Source organism: Scyliorhinus canicula, chromosome 14 (assembly GCF_902713615.1).
Source record: "Scyliorhinus canicula chromosome 14, sScyCan1.1, whole genome shotgun sequence".
In the NCBI taxonomy this organism is placed as follows: Eukaryota; Metazoa; Chordata; class Chondrichthyes; order Carcharhiniformes; family Scyliorhinidae; genus Scyliorhinus; species Scyliorhinus canicula.
In genome coordinates this window covers 10804427-10828809 of record NC_052159.1, presented here as the reverse complement: position 1 = coordinate 10828809, position 24383 = coordinate 10804427, and the positions used below count along the sequence as shown (strand labels likewise).

General features: G+C 47.0%; 1 protein-coding gene across 6 annotated transcripts in view; it reads right to left on the bottom strand.

Moving 5' to 3' along the window:
• myo7aa (myosin VIIAa) overlaps nucleotides 1–24383 on the bottom strand; it is a 216788-nt gene that overhangs the window by 18760 nt on the left and 173645 nt on the right. For 5 of the 6 annotated variants that reach the window (XR_005463131.1, XM_038817836.1, XM_038817837.1 and 2 more), the window contains 11 exons: nucleotides 23109–23233; nucleotides 22818–22975; nucleotides 17212–17365; nucleotides 15558–15713; nucleotides 12479–12584; nucleotides 8428–8541; nucleotides 7902–7989; nucleotides 6407–6513; nucleotides 3038–3223; nucleotides 2017–2133; nucleotides 992–1075 (listed from right to left, as the gene is read on the bottom strand). Coding sequence is in view for 5 of the 6 variants with exons in the window: in XM_038817836.1 (XP_038673764.1) it covers nucleotides 992–1075; nucleotides 2017–2133; nucleotides 3038–3223; nucleotides 6407–6513; nucleotides 7902–7989; nucleotides 8428–8541; nucleotides 12479–12584; nucleotides 15558–15713; nucleotides 17212–17365; nucleotides 22818–22975; nucleotides 23109–23233 (1395 nt within the window). In the remaining variant the exon portion in view is untranslated. Of the gene's footprint in view, nucleotides 1–991; nucleotides 1076–2016; nucleotides 2134–3037; nucleotides 3224–6406; nucleotides 6514–7901; nucleotides 7990–8427; nucleotides 8542–12478; nucleotides 12596–15557; nucleotides 15714–17211; nucleotides 17366–22817; nucleotides 22976–23108; nucleotides 23234–24383 lie in introns of those variants that run through there. The other variant, XM_038817838.1, reaches the window with a different exon arrangement.

The following is a 24383-nucleotide window of genomic DNA, read 5'->3' as shown; positions in this document are numbered from 1 at the left end:
CTGCCCACTGTGACCTTGGGGCCACGGGTCAAAAGAGCCTTGAGGCTCTTTTCAGGCACTGATCGGATTATCAACTTCCAATGCACATGACATACATTCTGGTTCTTACAGTTTTCAGTGTAAATTTAATCCTAACATAACAACATAGCAGCACGGTAGGATTGTGGATAGCACAATGGCTTCACAGCTCCAGGGTCCCAGGTTCTATTCCGGCTTGGGTCACTGTCTGTGCGGAGTCTGCACATCCTCCCCTGTGTGCGTGGGTTTCCTCCGGGTGCTCCGGTTTCCTCCCACAGTCCAAAAGATGTGCGGGTTAGGTGGATTGGCCATGATAAATTGCCCATTGTGTCCAAAATTGCCCTTAGTGTTGGGTGGGGTTACTGGGTTATGGGGATAGGGTGGAGGTGTTGAACTTGGGTAGGGTGCTCTTTCCAAGAGCCGGTGCAGACTCGATGGGCCGAATGGCCTCCTTCTGCACTGTAAATTCTATGATCTATGATCTAATGATAACTAGACCCCCATTCTATTATATTGTATAACAATGTTCTTCAACTTTGCCTGTTGCTTTGAAAGCTGCAATCATTTAGTTGATGAGTTGCTGATCTGTATGAAGACTTCCCTTGCCAAACCACTTGGTGGCGCCGTGGTAATGTCGCTGGACTGGAAATCCAGAGGCCCAGACTAATGCTAATACACACAGCAATTGTATTTGTTCTTGATGTGCAGATGCCGGCGTTGGACTGGGGTGAGCACAGTAAGTCGTCTTACAACACCAGGTGAAGAAATGAAGATTCACCCGAGGAAGGAACAGTGCTCCGAAAGCTAGTGATTCGAAACAAACTTTTTGGACTTTAACCTGGTGTTGTAAGACTTCTTACTGTATTTATTCTTTGGGATTGTTCCGTGGAAATGTTACATAACGCCGACGGCCAGCCCCAGCCTGGAGAGGAGGATGGTGACGGAGAAGAGGGAAAGAAAGATAGAAAGTTACCTTTGTTTTTGGATCAATCAGACTCACTCCGTGTTTGTTGATCACAATCAGGAGGATCTCTGGATAATTTGGCTCAGTGGTTTGCTGAAAAAGAGGAGAATACAATGGGTGTCAGAAACATGGTGGGGCGGGGGGATAAAGGTAAAGAGGTGTTCAAGTGAGAAAGAAAATAATTTATCTTGTGATGCACTTCCAGATAACACAAAGTGCTTCACAGCTGGTGAATTACTGTTGAAGTTTTGCGTTTTGGTCTTGCTCAAGAACTCTTCCCAGATGTTCAAATTGACATACTTAGAGCGAAGGGGGGGGGGGGGGGGGGGGGGGAAGAGAGAGAGAGAGAGAGAGAGAGAGAGGGAGGAACTCTCTCAGAATTCCCCATTTGGCAATCTCTCGATTTCAAAATGTGGGAAGTGACCACTTTACCAGAAACAAAAAAGGACTAAAACAATCTACAAGGGGGATCAGCGACACCATTAAACCCTACAGGTTTGTGGGCTGGACATGGGATGGTGTGACTTTCAAATAACATTCCTACGCTGGTTTTCAATGGTTAGCAAAGAGGGAATATTGCTGTATCCCACATCTGGCAACACCCTACAGCTGGTCAAGCATGGATGAGGGCCCAATGACACATGGAGCAAATCCATCAATGTGACAGGCGGACAAATGATCCGTAGCGTAAATGCACAACGTGAATATCAGGAGAGCTCACCGGCTCAGCTTAATGGGCCCCGATTTTCCTTCTTTACATGGTTTAGGGGCTGGTTTAGCTCACTGGGCTAAATCGCTGGCTTTTAAAGCAGACCAAGCAGGCCAGCAGCACGGTTCGATTCCCGTACCAGCCTCCCCGGACAGGCGCCGGAATGTGGCGACTAGGGGCTTTTCACAGTAACTTCATTGAAGCCTACTCGTGACAATAAGCCATTTTCATTTCATTTCATTTCATGCTTCCCAAGTGGCCAGCCAAGAGCCGATCTTTCAGAGAAGGAAATAGAAATACAGAAAGAAAAATAAATGTTCCTTACCTTGACCTCAAAAAAAGCTGATCCAAATGTAGGCCATTTATAAACAATCTTCAGAAAAGACAGCTTAGCTTCTTCCCTCGATTTTCCTGCCTGCTTGTTGTAAAACGCCACAATGGACTAAAGAAAAAAACAAAATTAATTAGATATGTTACATTCAGATCTCAAGGTAATAGCGGTGATGGAATATTGCACGACTGTGATTTGGATTAAAGAGGCCCTTCAGCCTGATTGACCCCCCCCCCCCCAGCCTCACACCCATTTAATAATCACTCTACCCAGACACACTGCCTTGACTAAACTCAAGTCCTTGACTTGACATTTGACAATGTGCAACTCCCTCAGCACTGAACAAAGTTCCAGTCATGACAGGACAGGACCACAACATGCAACTTTCTGACTAGCAACTCCTGCCTCGGAGTCAAAAGGCTGTGGGTTCAAGTCCAGCGCCAGGGTCTCGAGCATACGATGCAACCTGCCCGCCAAGTGTGGTACTAAAACAAAAAAAGAGTGCTGCACTGTCAGAGGCAAATCTGTAACATTCCTGCGCAGGTATTACTGCTTTGCTTATTTTTAAAAATAAATTTAAGAGTACCCAATTATATTAAGGGGCAATTTAGACTGGCCAATCCTAGCCGGCACATCTTTGGGTTTGTGGGGGTGAGACCCACGCAGACACGGGAAGAATGTGCAAACGCCACATGGACAGTGACCCGGGGCTGGCATCGAACCCGGGTCCTTGGCACCGTGTCAGCAGAGCTAACCACTGCGCCACCGTGCTATCCAATATTTTTGCAGCAAATGAAACCAATCATCCTTACCCGTTGTAACCTATTTGTGGCGACAATCCCACACCAATGTAATGGACTCCTACAAACCCTTTGAAGTCGCCTAGCAAGCCACTCAGTCGCAACAAAATGAAAGTAACCACCACCACCTTCTTGGGACTTGTGGGGACTGAGTGACCCCCATATTCTCAGAACGGGAATTAATTTTTCTTTTAAAATGGAGGAAATTGTCCTACCCGCTTCCAGTCATCGGGCGAGATGTGTCGGATTAAATCGTGCGGCACCAGTTCCTTCAGCATTTTGGGAATGTTTGGGAACTGGGATTTATCATCTTCGAACTTGACCCTGTAAATCAGCGCAGCCGACTGCAGCACCTCGTCACGAGAACACTTGTGGTAACCCCGTAGGTATTTTGGCAGCTCCTGTTACAAGGGAGGGGAAAACAGGATTCAGGCTCCGTGGACCTGTCGGCGGGAGTAACGATGCAGCAGTGTACCTTCTCAACTAGGTTCCAATCCAAACAAAGCTAGCTCGCTACGGCGATGGTACAACTGTTGTCTGGTACAACTAACACACGTTACATTTCTTGTTTTCTCCTGGCCCCATCTCGCTGTGACACTCACCAATTCGGTCTTTGGCGAGGTTCGGGGTTCGAAGCCCACTTGGTGGAAACTAGGCAGTGCTTCCCAAATCCACGTCGACATCTGGCGGGAATAGTGTGTCTGACAGACCCGTCTCTTCCCTCCTTCAAACCAACAAGACCTTTATGGGTTTATTGAAGCCTGCCAAACACTCCCACCTCTTTGCACCGACCACTCTAAGTTGGTATGAAGTTGGACTTGGATACACCAGTGGAACACAGGAGCAGGCCATTCGGCCCGTCGAGCCGGCTCCGCCATTCAATATGAACACGGCTGATCGAATTGCTGTTTGCGATTCAACTCCGTTTCTCGTTAGCGCTGCACTATCCCACCCTCCCATCCCTCCCCCATAACCCTCCAGTCCCTTGTCAATCAAAACTCTGTCTAATTTGGCCTTGGAATGTATTCACTGACCCACAGCCTCCGCTGCTCTCGGGGGTGAAGAATTCCAGATCAGCGCCCCCTCAGAAAAAAATTCCCTTCACCTCCCATCAGAAAACGGAGACCTCATTCTTAAACTGCGTTCCCTAGATCTGGGGAGCGCTCAATTCATTTAAAAGATTCCTGGATCTGCATCCGTATTGTAACCAGCAAGGCTGTGAACCAGGTGCCAGAAAGTGGGATTAAAATGAGCGGCTAATTTCTTCTTTATTCCCTCTTTTTTTTTTGGCTGGCGCAGACACGATGGGCTGAATGGGCATCTTCTGTGTTGTTACAATTCTACGAATCTGTCCATTAATTCACACTATTCCCTTCCAAGTGCAAAGTTACGCGAACAGTCCCCTTAAAGAGACAATAACCTGGAGCCAGAACTTCACTTTGTGCTGATCGATAGAGTTGTTGCGATGGAGTGGGGAGTTTCATGCAAGGGGAAATTCACCTGGTGACTTGCCCGAGGGAGTCACATGGGTTTGGAAGCTTAGTACACACTCATAAGCGTGACTTTCACACTACAGCAGGAGTCCATTTAAATCACTGATTAGTCAGACATATATTTGGAGAACAATAAAGCAATTTGATATGAAGACAAAAAAAAAACCTGTCCCTGGATGTGTCGCAAGTGCTTCTCTTGGACGATATAGATGGGCTGGTCAGGTGGGCAGAACAAGAGGCAAATGGAATTTAACCCTGAAAAGGGTTAATCCCAGAGCTGAAGAGGTTGGATTACGAGGAGAGGTTGAGTAGACTGGGACTGTACTCGTTGGAATTTAGAAGGATGAGGGGGGATCTTATAGAAACATATAAAATTATGAAGGGAATAGATAGGATAGATGCGGGCAGGTTGTTTCCACTGGTGGGTGAAAGCAGAACTAGGGGACATAGCCTCAAAATAAGGGGAAGCAGATTAAGGACGGAGTTGAGGAGGAACTTCTTCACCCAAAGGGTTGTGAATCTATGGAATTCCTTGCCCAGTGAAGCATTAGGGGCTGTTTAGCTCACAGGGCTAATCGCTGGCTTTGAAAGCAGACCAAGGCAAGCCAGCAGCACGGTTCGATTCCTGTAACAGCCTGTAACAGATTCCTGCGGGAATCCTGCTATTGTGCTACCAATGTGAGCGGGTGGCCCGATAGAGATGTCACACTCCCCCACATCTCAATTCCCCCCCCCCCCCCCCCCCCCCCACACGAAGCACAATTCAGTCGCCCACGCCCAGATTTTCTGCGCCCCTGACCTCCCCCCTCCCCCCCCACAGCATCCTCCTAAATCAGGAGACCCACCAGAGATCCCCCCCCCCAAAGAGAGCCCCTAAATAAAGAGACGCCCCCAAAAATACCTCAAAATAAGGATACCCCCACCTCCTCTCCGAGGCCCCCCATATAAGGAGACCACCCATAGACACTCCTGGAGAACCCCCTCGGTCAGGAAGCCCCTCAGAAAACAGCCCCCCCCCCCCCCGCCCAATCAGGATGGCCCTCAGAAAAGAAACCCCCATCAGGAAGCCCCCCCAGTCTCAGGATAAGGGGACCGATCATTTAGGACTGAGATGAGGTGAAATCTCTTCACTCTTAGGATTGAGAATCTTGGCAATTCTCTGCCCCAGAGGGTTGTGGACACTCCATCGTTGAATAGATCCAAGGCTGGGATAGGCAGATATTTGGAACTCAGGGAATTAAGAGATATGAGGGAAGAGGGTGAGAAAAGTGGAGTTGAAGCCCAAGAACAGTCATTTTCATATTGAACGGCGGAGCAGGTGTGATGGGCCGTGTGATCTGCTCTTGCTCATGTTTCGCATGGGATCTTTCTGTGCACAACTTGGTTGCAGCATTTCTTTAAGTGACTACACTTCAAAAATACTTCACTGGTGCTGGAGATGTCTGGCGGTTGTGAAAGGTGCTACATAAACGCAAGTCTCTTTCATCATTGGTCTTCAGCACTGATTGCGGGAGTCAATTGCGCATTGAACGATCCGTTAATGCACTCTTGTAAACATACCAGAATAAGTGGTCACAGGGAACAGAACGGCAAACACACTGTCCTAAAGTTCACCCAGTGGGGGTTGGAGTTAAGGGTACAACCCAAGCTCCAATTCGAAGGTTTGGGAGTGAGGCATCAGCCAATTTTTTCTAATCATAGAATTTACAGTGCAGAAGGAGGCCATTCGGCCCATCGAGTCTGCACAGGCCCATGGATAGATCACCCTATCTAAGTCCACACCTCTACCCCTATCCTTGTAACCCCATCTAACCCCTTTGAACACGAAGGGCAATTTAGCATGGACAATCCACCTAACCTGCACATCTTTGGACTGTGGGAGGAAGCCGGAGCACCCGGAGGAAACCCACGCACACACGGGGAGGACGTGCAGACTCCGCACAGACAGTGACCCAAGCCGGGAATCGAACCTGGGATCCTGGAGCTGCGAAGCAACTGTGCTACCGTGCCACCCTCGCAAATCAGTTCGACATTGTGTACAATGTCTTCGCCTTGTCCTCGAATTTAAATTTATCAATGACACCACTGCACCTGATAATAGTGAAAAATGGAGTCTGCCATCTGGTCCTTTCCAGGAACTGTACTCGTCCATAGTTTCTTCATGAAGAAGACTTGGTAGGTTAGAGAAGGCACAATACCTAGAAAAACAAGTTCAAAAGTGGACATCTTGTTAGTTTCCACGTTGTTTCACAAACTAACTAAACTAACCACCGTAAAAGGAATCTTGGATTATCAGAGCAGCTCTCGTCGATGGTGAAGTCCCACTTTAGCAGATAAAGCTTAATATTAGAATCGGACTTTCTGTGCCCGCTCCGGTGGTTCTCCGAGGAAATATGGGCTCCCACACGTTTTGCACACGCCTGTATGTCTTCACACAGGTACAGATATTAATTTAACGGTAGGGGCTGTGGGTGGCACTCTCCATTCAGTATCAGGAAGATTGCAAGTTCAAATCCCACTCCGGAGACTAGAGCCCACAATTCCAGGCTGACACTCCAGTGCGGTGCCGAGGGAGTGCCGCACTGCCTGAGGGGCTACTTTTTCGAGGAGTTCTCGTTTTCCCTCTCGGAAGGTTCACTACTTTGAAGAGGAGCAATGAACAATCAACAATTATTTCTCAACCAAAAAAAAAAATAGCCGATCGTTATCACATTTATGTTTCTGGAACTTCCCGATGGCCTAACATTACAAAAGTGAATGCTTTGGGATGTCTGGAGGGGTCTGGAAAGGCTCAGTGCTGCTTCAAGCTATCTTCCTTTGGCATCTGCCATGTGGGTCAGCTTGACAAGTCCATTCTGCCATCTCGTCTACAAAACCTGGAATCCCCAGGGAAACCTCACCTCTGGGTGACCTTCAATAGACAAATAATTCTAAGGAGCTTAATACCCCTGGCAACAAGAAAACCACCTTTGTCTTAATGCCAAACAAAGTATGCCTGCCCTCCCTTGTGTTATTGACCCTGGGGTAACACTGACTGCAACTGGATGCAGTTAGACTGTCAAGCAGACACCAAACTTAGACGTTGGTTCAATAAGATTTATTGAACTTCTGTAACAAGGCACACAGCTTGCTGTGGGTTGACACTCTACTACTCTAAGTGTGCTAACTAACTAACTAACTAGACCAGGCTGGCCCTGAGCCACATGTAGAAGGTGCTAACTAATATATACACCCCGACTGTCACTACAGTTGCCACCAGTGGAAAAAAAAGAAAGTGCTGATGCCTCGTGCGTTTTATAGCAGGAAGCCCCCCCCCCCCCCCCCCCCCCCCCTCTAGTGTTCTGTCTAGTGATTGGTTGTGTTCTGTCCTGTGTGTTGATTGGCTAACCTGGGTGTCTATCACTGCCTGTCTTTACCTCATGATGTGTATGAGTGCATATTATGGCATTCCCTCACCTCGCACCGAGAGAAACAATCTTCAAAACTCCACATGAAAAGATGCGGAAGAGAAATGTAAACTGGCAGCAGGAGTTTTACAAGCTAAAGCAAGCCAACCTAAATAACCAAGCTCCATTTAGTTCTTTACCGTCTTTCACTGGGCGAACTTTCTTGATCCAGTCAGTGAGGTGGCGCACAAAGTCAAAGAAGAAATCTCCTTCAGGAACACTGATAACCTGGCAACCAACATGAACAGCGTCAATGGCCATTCCCTCGAATCCAGGCCTCACACAGCACGAAGCAACAAAATCAGGGATACCCAACAAAGGCAATTGGAGATGGAGCAAGTGCAAAGACTGTGGCGACAATGGATGTACCTACACACCATATGCACTGCAGCGGTTCAAGGCGGCAACTCAACACCACCTTCTCGAGCGTAAGGAGTGATGGGTAATAAATGGGACTTTCATAGTAACTTCATTGCAGAGTTAATATAAACCTACTTGTGACAATAGTAAAGATTATTTTAATTAAATGCTGGATGAGCCAGCGATGCCCAAATCCCGCAAATAAAAAAGTCCACAGATCAACTTCCAATGCCTTTCAGATTATTTAATTCACACCAATGTAATTCACACACTTGATTTCTCACCATTGTCGGATGAGCTTGTTACCTTGTCAGAGATCTTGACAAATAGGCTGAAGCCATCGGGAGATTTCAGCAGCAGCCTGGTCGAGATATTCTGGCAGAAATCTTTAGCTTTCGTGCTCGATTCCACTTCGAATGCCTGCAGAACGTAACAAGCATGCTTAGGGACCCGAGCCAAGAGGTTCCTTTGTTTTTTGCACCGCTCTCAACAATGCAACATTCCTAGTTATCTCAAAACTGACACGCGAGTATTGCAAACAGGTGTGGTGTTAAACAAATTCTTAAACAAAGGATATGCCGATAGTGGGAAACGCACACACGGAAGGGAGATAGCAGCAAAAAGGCATTCTCGTCAGCAAAGACTCAACAACAGGGGATCGTTCCCTTAGAACAGGAAAAGTGGAGGGGTGCACCTGACAGAGTTGATAAAGTTAGTGCAAAATTGTGGTTTCAAGTTGCGGAGGAGCCCAAATTGACAGGTCGTAATGCAACAAATCTATTCAGGAATTCAGGAGAAACGTCTCGATCTAAAACGTGGGACTTGGAAGAGTTGAGGCCAATAATAGATGCATTTAAGGGGAAGCTGGATCAACAGGAGGGAGACAGGGTGGCACGATGGTTAGCACTGCTGCCTCACTGCACCAGGGACCCGGGTTCGATTCCGGCCCTGTCTGGGTGGGTTTCCTCCGGATGCTCCGGCTCCCTTCCATTGATCTGTAGGTTAGGTGGATCAGCCACACTAAGATTGTCCCTCCAGGGATGTGCTGGTTAGGTTATGGGGATAGGGTGGGGTGGATGAGGGAGTGGACCTAGGCCGGACGCTCTTTTGGAGAGTCGACACAGACTCGATGGGCCGAATGACCTCCTTCTGTCGGGATTTTATGACAGGAAGAGAAGGATATGCCACCATGGTTACATGGAGAGGGATGGGAAGAAGCTCAGGTGGAGCATGCATACCAGCATTGGGTCGAATGGTTGGCACAACGTTAATGTTTTGAACTGTATCACCATCAGCTTCTGCCTGGCATTAGAGACATATCAAGAAATGGAGGACCATTCTTGGCAGCTCACTGAACAAAACAGACCTTACATTACCATTATCTTTTAATTATAGATAGAACAGAGAGGTGAGTGAAAGATTCAGGTTATATCCATTCCCTCACTCCTCTATGTATTGTTTCAATGCATCACATCAATATGTTGGGAAATGGAAAGGTTAACACTCCAACTATTCTGCATTAGAGCTTTCCAAACAGGACACAGTGGGGTGCCTGTGAGAAGGATAGGTGGAATATCTGTGCTATTAATCATGAGTGATGAGTGTAATAAAACTTGGCTAGGTATTATCTAACCATGGAAGGAGCAGTGTTTAGGTAAATAAACCATCAATAAACTCTTCGTAAAAGGAGCAGAGAGCAGCAAAATCCCAATGATCTGTGGGAGTCCCATTGGCAGGAAAACGGGAGCAGTATAACAGGAGGACGGTATTGGGCATGCAGAGGCAGTGCGCAACAGAAATCCTGACTTGTATGGAGCTGGACACATATACTCAACCAGCACTTTGATGTGTTGTGTGGCACTACCACCATGCTAAATGGGATGGATTTCCAACATATCTAGCAACTCAAGAAGGGGCATCCATGAGGCGCTGTGGGACATCAGCAGCAGAATTGTGCTCAGCCACAACCTCATGGCCCAGCATATCCCCCACTCTACCATTAACACCCAGCCAGGGGATCAACCCTGGTTCAATGAAGAGTGCAGGAGAAGCACTAATCATACCAAAATATGAGGTGTCAACCTGGTGAAGCTACAACACAGAAATAAGTGCGTGTCAAACATCAAGTGATAACAGAGCTAAGCCATTCCACAACCAATGGGTCAGACCTAAACTCTGTCGTCCTGCCACATCCTGTCTTGAATGGTGATGGATAAGTAAACTCACTGGAGGAGGCGGTTCCACAAATATCCCATCCTCAGCAATGGAGAAGCCCAGCAAAAGATAAGGCTGAAGCATTTGCAATAATCTTCAGCTAGAAGTGCCGTGTGGACGATCCATCTCGGTCTCCTCCAGAGGTCGCCAGCCATATAGCGAATTCAATTCACTTCATGTGATATCAAGAAAGAAATGGTTGAAGACACTGGATACTGCAAAGGGTATGGGTCCTGACAATATTCTCGCAATAGCCCTGAAGACTTGTGCTCGAGAACTTGCCGTGCCCCTAGCCAAGCTGTTCCAGTGCAGCTACAATATTAGCATCTACCCGGCAATGTGGAAAGTTGCCCAGGTGTGTCCTGTACACAAGAAACAGGACAAATACAACCCAGCCAATTACTGCCCTATCAGTCTACTCTCCATCATCAGCAAAGTGATGAAAAGTGTCGTCAACAGTATTATCAAGCAGCACTTACTCAGCTTTAACCTGTTCACGGACATTCAGTTTGAGTTCCACCAGGGTTATTCAGCTCCTGATCTCATTACAGCCTTGGTTCAATACATGGACAAAAGAGCTTAACTTCAGGTCATCACTGCAGGAGTCCCTCAGGGTAGTGTCCTAGGCCCAACCATCTTCAGCTGCTTCATCAATGGCTTTCCTTACATCATTAGATCAGAAGAGGGGATGTTTGCGGATGATTGCACAATGTTCAGCACCATACGCGACTCCTCAGAAACTGAAGCAGTTCATGTCTAAATACAGCAAAACCTGGACAATATCCTAGTTACTTGGGCAAGTAATATTCATGCCAACGTGCCAGGTGATGACAGTCTCCAACAAGAGAGAATCTAACTATTGCCCCTTGACATTCAATGGCATTACCATCGCCGAATCCCCCACAATCATCATCCTGGCTGTTACTGTTAACCAGAAACTGAACTGGGCTAGCCATATAAATACTATGGTTACCAGAGCAGGTCAAAAGCTAGGAATCCCACAGAGAGTAACTCACCTGCTGACCTTCATAGCCCGTCCACCATCTACAAGGCACAAGTCAGGAGTGTGATGGAATACTCCCCACTTGTCTGGAAGAATGCAGCTCCAACAACACTCAAGAAACCACCACGATCCAGGACAAAGCAGCCCCGCTTGATTGGCACCCTTCCCATAAACGGTCACCCCCTCTATCACCGATGAACAGTGTCAGCCGTGTATACCATCTACAAGATGCACCGCAGAAACTCACTAAGACTACTTAGGCAGCACCTTCCAAACCCACGGCCGCTACCATCTAGAAAGGACAACAGCAGCAGATACCTGGGAATACCACCTCCTGGAGGTTCCCTTCCAAGACACTCACCACCCTGACTTGGAAATATATCGCCGTTCCTTCACTTCACTGGGTCAAAATCCTGGAACCCCCTCCCTAACAGCACAGTGGGTTTACCTACTTCACAACGCCAGGGTCCCTGGTTCGATTCCCTGCTGGGTCACTGTCTGTGTGGAGTCTGTACATTCTCCCCGTGTCTGCGTGGGATTCCTCCGGGTGCTCCGGTTTCCTCCCACAGTCCAAAGACGTGTAAGTTAGGTGAATTGGCCATGACAAATTGCCCTTAGTAACCAAAAAGGTTAGGAGGGGTTATTGGGTTACAGGGATAGGGTGGAAGTGAGGGCTTAAGTGGGTCAGTGCAGACTCGATGGGTCAAATGGCCTCCTTCGCACTGTATGTTCTATAAAAAAAAGTTTACATGGACTGCAGCGGTTCAACAAAGCGGCTCACCACCACCTTCGCAAGGGCAATTAGGAATGGGCAATGCTGGCACAGCCAGTGATCCCTACATCCCAGAAATGAATTTAACAAACGGGGAAAAGCTTGGAGCGAGAGCATGAACAGGAGAGAGACAGGGCAAACAAGAGAGAGGAACTTGAAGCTACACCTTCATACTGGATAGACTGATCACCTGTGAACAGAGTTTGTTCAGTACCTTCTATCATGTCTCATGCATTCTCAAAGTGTGCCATCAGCAAACCAGAGAAGTAAGGAGGTTGAACAGCTAACTCAACACAAGTCTACACTGATATTACCCTATTGTATGCTATTCAATAGAATCCATTTCTATTGCCACATCTCTCACTTACCTCGTCTGTATCATCCGGGAAGTAGACTTTGTGGAATATCTGAGTGGTTTTGTGCTGAATAGCCTCCACTTCCACGAGGTGAGGTGGATACTTTCTGGAGCCATTCCTGTACATGGCCAACATAAGGAGAGATGGAGCAACTCTGTAAATCTCGTTTGTAAAGAACACGCTCACATTCCAATGTGCCTCTCATGACCAGAGGACATGCTCAACACTCGACAACCAATCAGATACTTCTGAAATGTAGTCAATGTTATGTATGGAAATTCAACAGCGAATTTGTACACAGCAAGCCCCAAAATCAGCAAGGAGATAGTGGAGACATTATCCACTTTTAGTGATGGTGATTGAGCTGCTGATTTTCTTTGTAATCGCTCCGCGAGGTTTACCTGGTTTCAATCGAGTCAGACAAGAAGATCTCACCCATAGTTTAGTTAGATCCTTGGATCAGCGGAAGGTTACTCATTAGGCCGAGTATTGGAGGTCTCAGACAGTTGGGAAAGGTAAAGGGGAAATTGGGGGTGCCCCAAGATCAATTGGCGTTTGAATTTCTTTGCTGACTTATTTAGGCTGGTATTTCGTTGCTGCACAGTCTGGGACTACATTGGGCAATGGGCTCCTTTGGGTAATGAGCTCCGTCTTTTAACAATTAGGACACGGACTCCACAGGGACACGGACTCCTCCTGTTAATCCCCGTCTGTCCCTTGTTTTTAAACTTTTTAATTTGTATTATTTTGCTATTTCAATTTTTGTACCTGGACAATTAACCTGTGCCTTTAAAACAGATCACACCTTTAGTTTGAGTGGTTTGTAAACGGAGGATTAACTTATAACTTCAGGCAAGGCAGGTTGCAAAGAGCTGTTTATATTTTGGATCAGCAGATTCCAAGGCGATCAGTGCTGACACATAGTGATGGGCTTGGCCGTCGGTCAATGGACTGTTTCAAATTGCCAGGTCTGATCAAAGGCCCCTGTAAGTGTGTCGGTGCATGCATCAGTGACGTTTATTTCCAGAGGAGGGAAGAGAATAGGTGTTAAATCATGTGGATTTCAGATGTTTGAAATAACCACTTCTCAAATGTTTGAGCTATTTTCTCGCAACTCTCCATGGGGCTGGTGGACCGATGGGCTGATGCCCTCGCTGTCGTGCCAAACTGGTCGGTAATAACTTTCTGGATACATATGTATATGGTTTGCGATGCAGAACAAGGCCAGCAGCCCGGGTTCAATTCCTGTGCTGGCTGAGAATTCTGAATTCTTCCCGTGTACCCGAAAAGGCACCGGAATATGGCGACTAGGGGCTTTTCACAGTAACGTCATTGCAGTGTTAATGTGAGCCTACTTGTGACAGTAAAGATTATTATTATTATATTTGTACACAACAAGCCTAATTCTTTTTGCATAATATAACAAAAGGGGGGGGAGAGAGAGAGCGAGAGAGGATTACATAGAACAGTACAGCACAGAACAGGCCCTTCGGCCCTCGATGTTGTGCCGAACAATGATCACCCTACTCAAGCCCACGTATCCACCCTATACCCGTAACCCAACACCCCCCCCCCCCCCCTTAACCTTACTTTTTAGGACACTACGGGCAATTTAGCATGGCCAATCCACATAACCTGCACATCTTTGGACTGTGGGAGGAAACCGGAGCACCCGGAGAAAACCCACACACACACGGGGAGGACGTGCAGACTACGCACAGACAGTGACCCAGCCGGGAACCGAACCTGGGACCCTGGAGCTGTGAAGCATTTATGCTAACCACCATGCTACCGTGCTGCCCTTTAAATTTAGAGTACCCAATTTTTTTTTCCAATTAAGGGGCAATTTAGCGCGGCCAATTCACCTAACCTGCACATCTTTGGGTTGTGGGGGCGAAACCCACGCAGACACAGGGAGAATGTGCAAACTCCACACATGTGGTTTGTAAACGGAGGATTAACTTATAACTTCAGGCAAGGCAGGTTGCAAAGAGCGGTTTATATTTTGGATCAGCAGATTCCAAGGCGATCAGTGCTGACACATAGTGATGGACTTGGCCATCGGTCAATGGACTGTTTCAAATTGCCAGGTCTTATCAAAGGCCCCTGCCGATCGGTCAGGGGTTTCTCTGGAATGGTCCTTCCTCTGTGTGACTGTTTGCTTTTACTTTCATTTGGATCAGAAGCTGGAGGGCCAGTCCTGATCTCTCTCTCATCTGATGGATTCTTTCGGAAGATCCAAAGTAGGCCTTACGCTTTCCACAGTCGGATTGAACTGCAGGGAAATTCAGTCCAGCCACTAGCTATTGGCTGGGTCAGTGGTTTACAAAAAATCTCGTGCAGGGAACTCTGTTCTTGTAAGGCTGTTAGTCATTTCTGGTGGAGCTGGAAAAATGAATTAAACAGGCCTGACGCACTTCGTTGAGTGAAGGCCCAGGTTAATAAAAGATAAAGTGACTCCCCAGAAGGAATCATATAGCCTGGAGTACTGGCTGATTGTTACTGCCAGAGGATCGGCACTAGCAGTGTACCAGTAGCTTCGATCTGTACATTCATCTCTTCATCTAAAACCCTCTTATTGTATCTCTCTGTGCTTGTTTGTCTTGTGTGTGTTTGGGCAGAGGGTGGGATGGTAGAAGGGGTTGGGGGTGGGGGGGGGGGGGGGGGGGGGGGGGTGGCGGGGGGAGAAGAGCAGTAGATTAGCTGGCCGTTAATGGAATAATTCCATTAGAATTATTGCATACTGGAACTTTGTCCCTGGCATAAATAAACAGTTATTATGTTCAAGTTTCAAACCTGGTGGCTATTACATATTGAGCATTTAAGAGGCCAAAGATTCTGCAAGCTTTATATGAATTATTGGTTAATGTACTGTTGGAGGGTTTCCAGGATCTGTGGGGCTTGAATCGACCGTGCACTAGCCCATGGTGTCGTAACAAAAAGGACGAGAGGTGATTGGAGGAGAAGGAGGACGAGAGGAGATTGGAAGAGGAGGATGAGAAGATTGGGGAAGGAAAGGAAGATTGGATGAGAAGGGAAGAGAAGACTGGGGAAGGAGGAGAAGATTGGAGGAGAAGGAAGTGATTCTTACCGGAGTGCTTTTTGGAGTCGATGCATGCAGTCTGGAGCAATCATGTGGCTTTTCCTCGATTGCAGGAATCGCTGCACATGAGGCAAAAGAGCGTTGCTGGGGGGAAAGAGTCCTGTACACAGCCACAGCAGCTCCCAGCCTTTCTCCTCACTATACCTAACGGAAAACACAACGGAGCCATCGGTAAGTCACAAGTGGCAAATAAAACGGGGACGGTCGGTACCAACGTGTGGGTGGGAGGGAAGGGGTGGTAGTCATTTCATGCCAGACAGTTGCTGATCTGATCACGGGACATACTTATAATCAACCGAGATCATGGAACCATGAGGAGATGGAAATTAATGGAGAGCCAGCACCAGAGACTGGAAGTGGAGGTTACACAGACGGGCTCTGCGGCAACGCGTTCAGGTGTGTCAGAAAAATAAGTGGAAAGTTTTTGGGAAACATTAACTCATCCCGGCCACAGTGATCTCCCGAACCTGTTTTGATCGCCACAAGGGATCGGGAAGAGGAATTTCTCAGAATTTTTTCATACATCGGCCCTGGGTTTTGAAACACCCTCTCCCTGTAGATCACATGGTCTGGATCGGTTGGGGGGGGGGATTAGTCGGAGCAGCAGCAGAGTATAAAAAAAAAAAACTTACCTCGGGGACCCATGGCCTAGTTTGCAGGGAGTAGTCGTGGGGGTGGGGGGGGGGGGGGGGGGCAGAGCAGCAGCGCTGAGTGTTCATTGTAGTGGAGAAGAGACCTGGGGGAGGGGTGGGGGTGGGTGGCGTCACAGGGGGGCTGTGGCCTGGTTGGCTGGTGTGAGATCTGAACTAGATTTGAAGGAGAACACTGCAAAACTCAGTAATAAATTAATTATCTAAGTAGAGAAGGCTGGGCAGGCGATGTGCTATAGCTGCACGATGTGGGAGCTGGGCAGGCAATGTGCTGTAGCTGCACTATGTGGGAGCTGGGCAGGCGATGTGCTGTAGCTGTACGATGTGGGAGCTGGCAGATCCCATTGACAGCTGCAGCGACTACAACTGCAACAGGTGTTGGCTGCTCGAAGAACTTTGGCTCAGAACTGATGAGCTGGAGTCTGAACCTCGGATACTGCGGCACATCGGGGAGGGGGAAGAGTTACCTGGATGCTTTGTTTCAGGAGGCGGTGACACCCCGTGTACTAAGTATCTCAAAGTCAGTCTGGGACAGCAGGTAGTGACTAAGTGAGGCAGGTAGAGGGATCCTGAATTCAGGAACCGATGAACCTCTGCTCTTGACCTTGTCCAACAGGTGTGAGGCACTTGCTCCCTGTGTGAATGAGGAAAGGGCTGTAGGGAGGATGTGCTAGGTAACCACTTAATCATGGTACAGGAGGCCATTCAAATGTGGGGGGGAGCAAAATACAAGTGGTAGCTGTATTATTTTATTTTCCTTCATACTCAGCGTAGACACAAAGTTATAAAATACTCATTTAATTACATGGAATATATAGAACAACATAAATCTGACAAATCTGACATTGCAGGTCTATGACTGCGTCACCAGAGTCAGTTTTTAAAATAGCCGCATCTCTCAAAGCCATTCTCTTCGCTTAATATGTTTATAAATTTATTAGTCTAGATTACAACTCCAGACAGTTCCTATGTCACCAATAGGCCGGACTTACTTCACGTGGTTATCGGTGAGCTGTTTAAGGACTTGGCAGTAAATCTCATCCTTCATCAGCTCCCCTTTCAAGGCACCTTCGAATATCTGATCAGTCAGTTCATTCACTGAGCGCGTTCTCTTGGAGGGATAGTCGCCCATATACTTCATGACAGGTGCTGGCGAGGAGTCAAGGACTTGCATTTATCTAGCGCCGCTCTCAGCCTCCGGGCATCCCAAAACATTTTACAACCAATCAAGTACTTCTGAAGAAATGTAGCCACGATTTTAATCAGAGATACTCAGCGGCCAATCTGAACACAGAAAGCTTACACAGACAGCAATCTAACAATGGCTAGATAATCAGCTTTAGTGATGTGGGCTAAGGGGTAAATATTGGCCAAAGACGCCTGAATCCTCTAACCCCCTGACTCAAGGGTGGGAGGACTACCGGCTGGGTCTCTGTAAACAAGTGTCAATGTGAGATTTACGGAAAAGCAGAAAACTGGACTGCAATGGTTCACTAATGAAGATTCTGCTTGTAAATAAATGAATTTGATGATTAAACCCCAGTTTTCCATGAATTTACACGTATATAGTACGGCATCACTTCCTCAGGGGGGGATTTAGTACAGTGTTCTTCAAACTTTTTTCCCCGGGGACCCTATTTTACCAATCAGCCAACCTTCGGGACCCAACCCGACCGACCTTTGCGACCCTCGGCGGCCGACCTTCGCGACCCACCATTTTCTCTTACCTTGTTTGCTGCTGACAATAATGGAGGAAATGGTTTTGGGTCCCTTTGGCCCTCGTACACGCTCCTCCAATGGAACCTGTTGGATGAAGGTGAAGCCTTCCGGTGTCGGAAAGTATGGAGTCTCCATCTGTCCAAAGTTCTGCATTTTCCCCCGTAAAATTTTATTAAATAAAACCCCCCCCCGAACTTGTAAAATAAAAAACCGAATAAAATAAATGAAAAAACAAAATTAAATGAATAAAATAAATGAACAAAATGAATAAACCCCCCCCGAATTTGTAAAACAAAAAGCTGCGACCATTTAAAAAAATAGCGGCCACACTGCGCATGTGCGCCCGATCATCGGCGCGCATGCACTATGCGGCCAAATTTTTTTTAACGTTTGCAGCTATTTTAAAGGCCGCTTGCAGCCGGCGTTATTAAAAGCCAGCTGCTGCGTGGGGATTTGCGCAATTGAGAGCGCCATGAAGGACAGCTCCGCGACCCTCCCGACACCTGCCCGCGGCCCACCCGCGGGTTGCGCCCCTGAGTTTTAAGAACACTGATTTAGTGTGACCCATTGTCGCACTGGCATCGTCAATAATGTAGTTGGCTGTTCATCCCCTCAAACCTGCTCTGCGAGGCGCGAAGGCAGATCGAGAGGACAATGGGAGAATTCCCCGATCATATTCAAACAGCGATGGGATGTAATTTTTCAAAATGTTCATGGGATGTGGGTGTCACGAGCAAGGCCAGCATGTATTACCCACTCCTATCTGGCACAGTGGTGTCCGCCGCATTGCTGTGGGTCTGGAGTCACGTGTAGGCCGGACAGGGTAAGGGCGGCAAATTTCCTTCACTAAAAAGGTACATCAGTGAATCGGATGGGTTTTTGCAACGATGATTGATGGTTTCAGTGGCACCAATAATTAGATGTCACATTTGTTTATTTAACCAAATTTAAATTCACAGCTGCCAGGGTGGATTTTGACATTATTTTTTAAGCCCATCATGTCTCTTCTGAAAGGAGCAATGGGACAGTACAGTACTCTTTATTAGTGTCACAAGCAGGCTTACATTAACACTGCAATGAAGTTACTGTGAAAAGCCCCTAGTCACCACACTCCGGCGCCTGTTCGGGCACACAGAGGGAAAATTCACAATGTCCAATTCACCTAACAAGTACGTCTTTCGGGACTTGTGGGAGGAAACCGGAGCACCCGGAGGGAGCCCACGGAGACACGGGGAGAACGTGCAGACTCCGCACAGACAGTGACCCAAGTCGGGAATCGAACCTGGGACCCTGGCGCTGTGAAGCAACAGTGCTACCTTGCCGCCCGATTAACCAAATTTAAATTCACCGCTGCCAGGGTGGGATTTTACATTATTTTAAGCCCATTGTTTCTCATCTGAAAGAGGCAATGTGTCAGTACTGAAAAGGTAGCCAACCTCTACACTTGCGCATGCAGAATAGGTAATTGGGAGGGAGATACTTTACACTCAGCATCTAGACTCGTGGGAGGAAGGAGGGACATTAGGACTAGGTACCAGGCAAGAGTGATTCATGCCTGTGGAACCATGGCCCAGTAGGAAAGGACAGAGAAGAAATCACAGACAAAGAATGAACTGGCCAGGATAATAATAATAATAATAATATTATTATTTAACTTCCTGGGGATTAACTTCCCCAGCCAATCCTTCAGTATAGGAAGCCATTAGACTCACTATAGCTGTGCCAGCTCACTGAAACAGATATTCAAGAGTCGCACACCCCTGACTCTACCTGCAGCTTTATTTAACCCTTTCAAGTGCATATCCCATTCTCCTTTGAAAATTGCGACCGAGTCTCGTCCAGGCAATTAAGGTGGTCAAAATCATGAAGGGTCTAGCCAGAGCAGACCGAGAGGTACTGTTCCCATTTGTGGGAAGGGCACTGATAGAAGCTGAATGGGAAAAGATCCACTGGCTACACGAGGAAAGTCTTATTTTACGCAGCAAGTGGTTTGGAATGCATTGCCCGAGAGTGTGTGGTGGAGGCATATTCAATTGTAGCTTTCAAAAGAGAATTGCATAAGCACAGAGTAAATAAAACAAGAATCTCGTCTCGTTCCTGGCTATCTTGCTAAATGCCTTAAATCTGCAACCTCTGGTTACTGACCCATCCACCAGTGGAAACACTTTCTCCTTATCGATCTATCATGACCTTCCAGAACTTTGAAGATCCCTATTAAATCAAAGTCGGGAGTGGCAGTCAGTTAACTCGGATGGTTAGACAATGATACAGAATGACGCCAACAGTGTGGATTCAATCCTCGGAAAGGCTGTGGTAGTTCATGGGGCAGCCTCTTTACCTTGCACAAAACTGCAGATTGGTGTGTCTCTCGCCCCCCCCCCCCCCCCCCCCCCCCCCCCCCACCCACCCACCCACCCACCACTGATCTCACCCCTGTCATGATATACAGACAGGCAGCTAATGAACACAGAGAATAGGACATGACCAATGAGCAGGCAGGACACTCAGGGATGGCATCTCACTATAAAAGGCACGAGGCACTCACACTCCGCCTCTTTCCACTGATGAACATCTACAAAGTGAGTCAGGGTGTATGTACAGTATCACACCTCCAGCACGTGGCGAAGAGCTAGTCTGGTTCAGTCAGACAGAGTAACCACACTTAGGTTAGCAGAGACTAGAACTCAAGAGAACTGTGCTAACTGTGCTACTGGTTCAATAAATCAGATGGAACTAACGTCAAGGTCTGGGGTATCTTTTGGTTAAAGCTGCATCCAGTTGCAGCCAGTGTTATCCCACAGTACATAACACAACAACCCCCAAGTTATATATAACCAATTGTGTCTCTGAAATGAAGAGAAATGGCATTGATCCTTCGTGGATGATGACCAATTCCCAAAAGTAACCATCTTTGTTCAAAGGAGAACAAACCCAACTTCTCCACTTGACTGAAGTCTCACATTTAAATAAAATACAAACTAGGAAGAGTCGGCCTCACACCATTCAACAAGATCATGGCTGATCTGGTAAATCTCTTTCACACGTCTTATTGAATTCTTTGAGGACGTGACCGAGCATGTGGATGAAGGTAAAGCAGTGGATGTAGTGTACATGGATTTTAGTAAGGCATTTGATAAGGTTTCCCATGGTAGGCTTATGCAGAAAGTAAGGAAGCATGGGAAATTTGGCCAGTTGGATAATGAACTGGCTAACCGATAGAAGTCAGAGAGTGGTGGTGGATGGCAAATATTCAGCCTGGAGCCCAGTTACCAGGGACCAGTTCTGGGTCTACAGATCTGGGACCAGTACTGGGTGAATGGTGTGAGGCCGACTCTTCCTAGTTTGTATTTTATTTAAATGTGAGACTTCAGTCAAGTGGAGAAGTTGGGTTTGTTCTCCTTTGAACAAAGATGGTTACTTTTGGGAATTGGTCATCATCCACGAAGGATCAATGCCATTTCTCTTCATTTCAGAGACACAATTGGTTATTCATTCATTCACCTGAAGAAGGAGCCGTGCTCCGAAAGCTCGTGTTTGAAACAAACCTGTTGGACTTTAACCTGGTGTTGTAAGACTTCTTACTGTGCTCACCCCAGTCCAACGCCGGCATCTCCACATCATGGGTCCTCTGCTGTTTGTGATTTTCCTTAATGACTTGGATGAGGGAGTTGAAGGGTGGGTCAGTAAATTTGCAGACGATACAAAGGTTGGTGGAGTTGTGGATAGTGAGGAGGGCTGTTGTCGGCTGCAAAGAGACGCAGATAGGATGCAGAGCTGGGCTGAGAAGTGGCAGATGGAGTTTAACCCTGAAAAGTAAGAGGTTGTCCATTTTGGAAGGACAAATATGAATGCGGAATACAGGGTTAACGGTAGGGTTCTTGGCAATGTGGAGGAGCAGAGAGATCTTGGGGTCTATGTTCATCGATCTTTGAAAGTGGATAGAGCTGTGAAGAAGGCCTATGGTGTGCTAGTGTTCATTAGCAGTGGGATTGAATTTAAGAGCCGTGAGGTGATGATGCAGTTGTACAAAACCTTGGTAAGGCCATATTTGGAGTACTGTGTGCAATTCTGGTCGCCACATTTTAGGAAGGATGTGGAAGCTTTGGAAAAGGTGCAAAGGAGATTTACCAGGATGTTGCCTGGAATGGAGAGTAGATCTTACGAGGAAAGGTTGAGGGTGCTAGGCCTTTTCTCATTAGAACGGAGAAGGATGAGAGGCGACTTGATAGCGGTTTATAAGATGATTAAGGGAATAGATAGACAGTCAGAGACTTTTTCCCCGGGTAGAACAAACCATTACAAGGGGACATTGATTTAAGGTGAATGGTGGAAGAAACAGGGGAGATGTCAGAGGTAGGTTCTTTACCCAGAGAGTAGTGGGGGCATGGAATGCACTGCCTGTGGAAGTAGTTGAGTCAGAAACGTTAGGGACCTTCAAGCGGCTATTGGATAGGTACATGGATTACGGTAGAATGATGGGGTGTACATTAATCTGTTCTTAATCTTGGACAAAAGGTCGGCACAACATCGTGGGCCGAAGGGCCTGTTCTGTGCTGTCTTTTTCTATGTTCTATGCATCTGCACCGAGGCCTTGACATGCTTCATAAAAGTGTAGTGCCCAGAATGGGGCCCCAAATGAACAAATTCAGTTGACCCCTGACCCTACAAGTACATTGCTATTGGTTGAGAATGTGGAATTGAGGCCGCAATCGATCTGATTAAATGGCGGAGCAGGCTCGAGGGGCCGAGTGGCCTTCTCCTGCTCCTAATTTGCACGCTTGAACGCTGATTATTATTTAGTGCAATTGTTCAGTATTTCTGAAGCCGATCAGCTTTCATCACTGGAACCCCCCGCTCCCTGGGAAGCGTAAAAGGATATCTATGAACACGAGGCAGGATTCCTGAGACAGCTCCTCGTTATTCAACAACTTCTTCAGCAGAGGCTGTTTGATTGGCTCACGGGTGCAAGACCACATTTTGTCCTTCCCACGATTCTTTGTGATCATCACCCGGCTCAAGGTGTGCTTCGGAGGCGGCCTGGAATTTCAGAAAAATACAAGGGAGGAATATTATGGAACTCTTAAAAGCACTTGCCAGGAAATGTTTTGAGCAGTTTTATGGAATTGTGCCAATCTCTTTCTCCCTTCTCCTGTTGAAGGGTGTGGCCTACCTGAAGTAGTCATAGGAGAACTCTTCAAGTGTGTACGGTTTAACCTTCTCGTCCAACTCCGATATGGACAACTGGGATGTCTTGATGGCTTCTTGTCTCTGGCCTGGCGTCATGGTAATCAGACACTGGAAGACAAAGAATTTAATTGCTGGGTTACCTCTCCTTGGGAGCAATGAAGGTTCAGAGAAGATTTAGGAGTGATGTTCAAGATTTACAAAGGATTTTGATTAGAGCAATTAAGGAGAAAAAGTTTCCACTGGCAAGAGATTCGATAGCTTTGAAAAAAGAAGTTACTGCTGGCAAGAGGGCCGGAAGGAAGATGCTGCGTAAAATTAATTTTACCCAGCAAGTTCTAGAACGCACTACCCTGAATTCTGCTATGGAAACGGATTACATCGGAGCACTCAAAATGGGAATTGGATAGATAAGAAATAATTTGCACGGCTGTATGGAGCTAGCAGTGGAAGAAGTCCCGTTGGATAGATGTTTCAAAGAGCCAGCACAAATTGGATAGGCAGAATGGTCAACTTTTCTACTGCAGGTTTCTATGATTCAATGGCTCACGATCTGAGCATTAGATGCGAAAAGTTTGTTTGATCCATTCCTGATTTGTCCCAATCACCACCAGGACCAGAATGAAACCCCTGCCTTTATATAGCATTTTCCATACAACAGAACCTCCCAAATAGTTTAAGTAAACATGGTTTTGAGGTGTAGTCATTGAACTGCAATTGGACCCAGCATTTGCCAGCATGTGGTGGAGGAGATGGGAAGGAAGGTGTGTAAATAAGGCAGCCATATCTAGAATTCCTATTGCTTTGTATTAACTTGTTGGAAAATACAAATATGGAAACTGGTGCATTATCCATGGCAATACCTCAACCAGGGTCGACTTGCCAAACAATCGGTTTTGTGTTATGCTTCTTCATGTAGCACAAGCTGCTTCCTTGATGTATACTCTGACAAAGGAAGGTTCAGACTTGGAGATAGGTTTAACACATTTATTGTACAGTTAACTATTCTCCTACTTGAGTTCGACTCTCCTGCTGATCTTGCTAAAGTAACTCAATCTAACTAACCAGTCTGCTCTAAGCCATGCGGTGGGTGTGATGCTTCCTGATCTGCCCCTGTCTCTGAGTGTCGCCTATGGAGAAGAGAATGAGCATGTGTGCCCTGTCCTTTTATATGGGCAGCCCCCTTGTGGCAGTGTCACCTCTGGGTGTGTCTTGACTGCCCATTGGTCGCGTCCTATCTTACTGACCTATTGGTTGAATG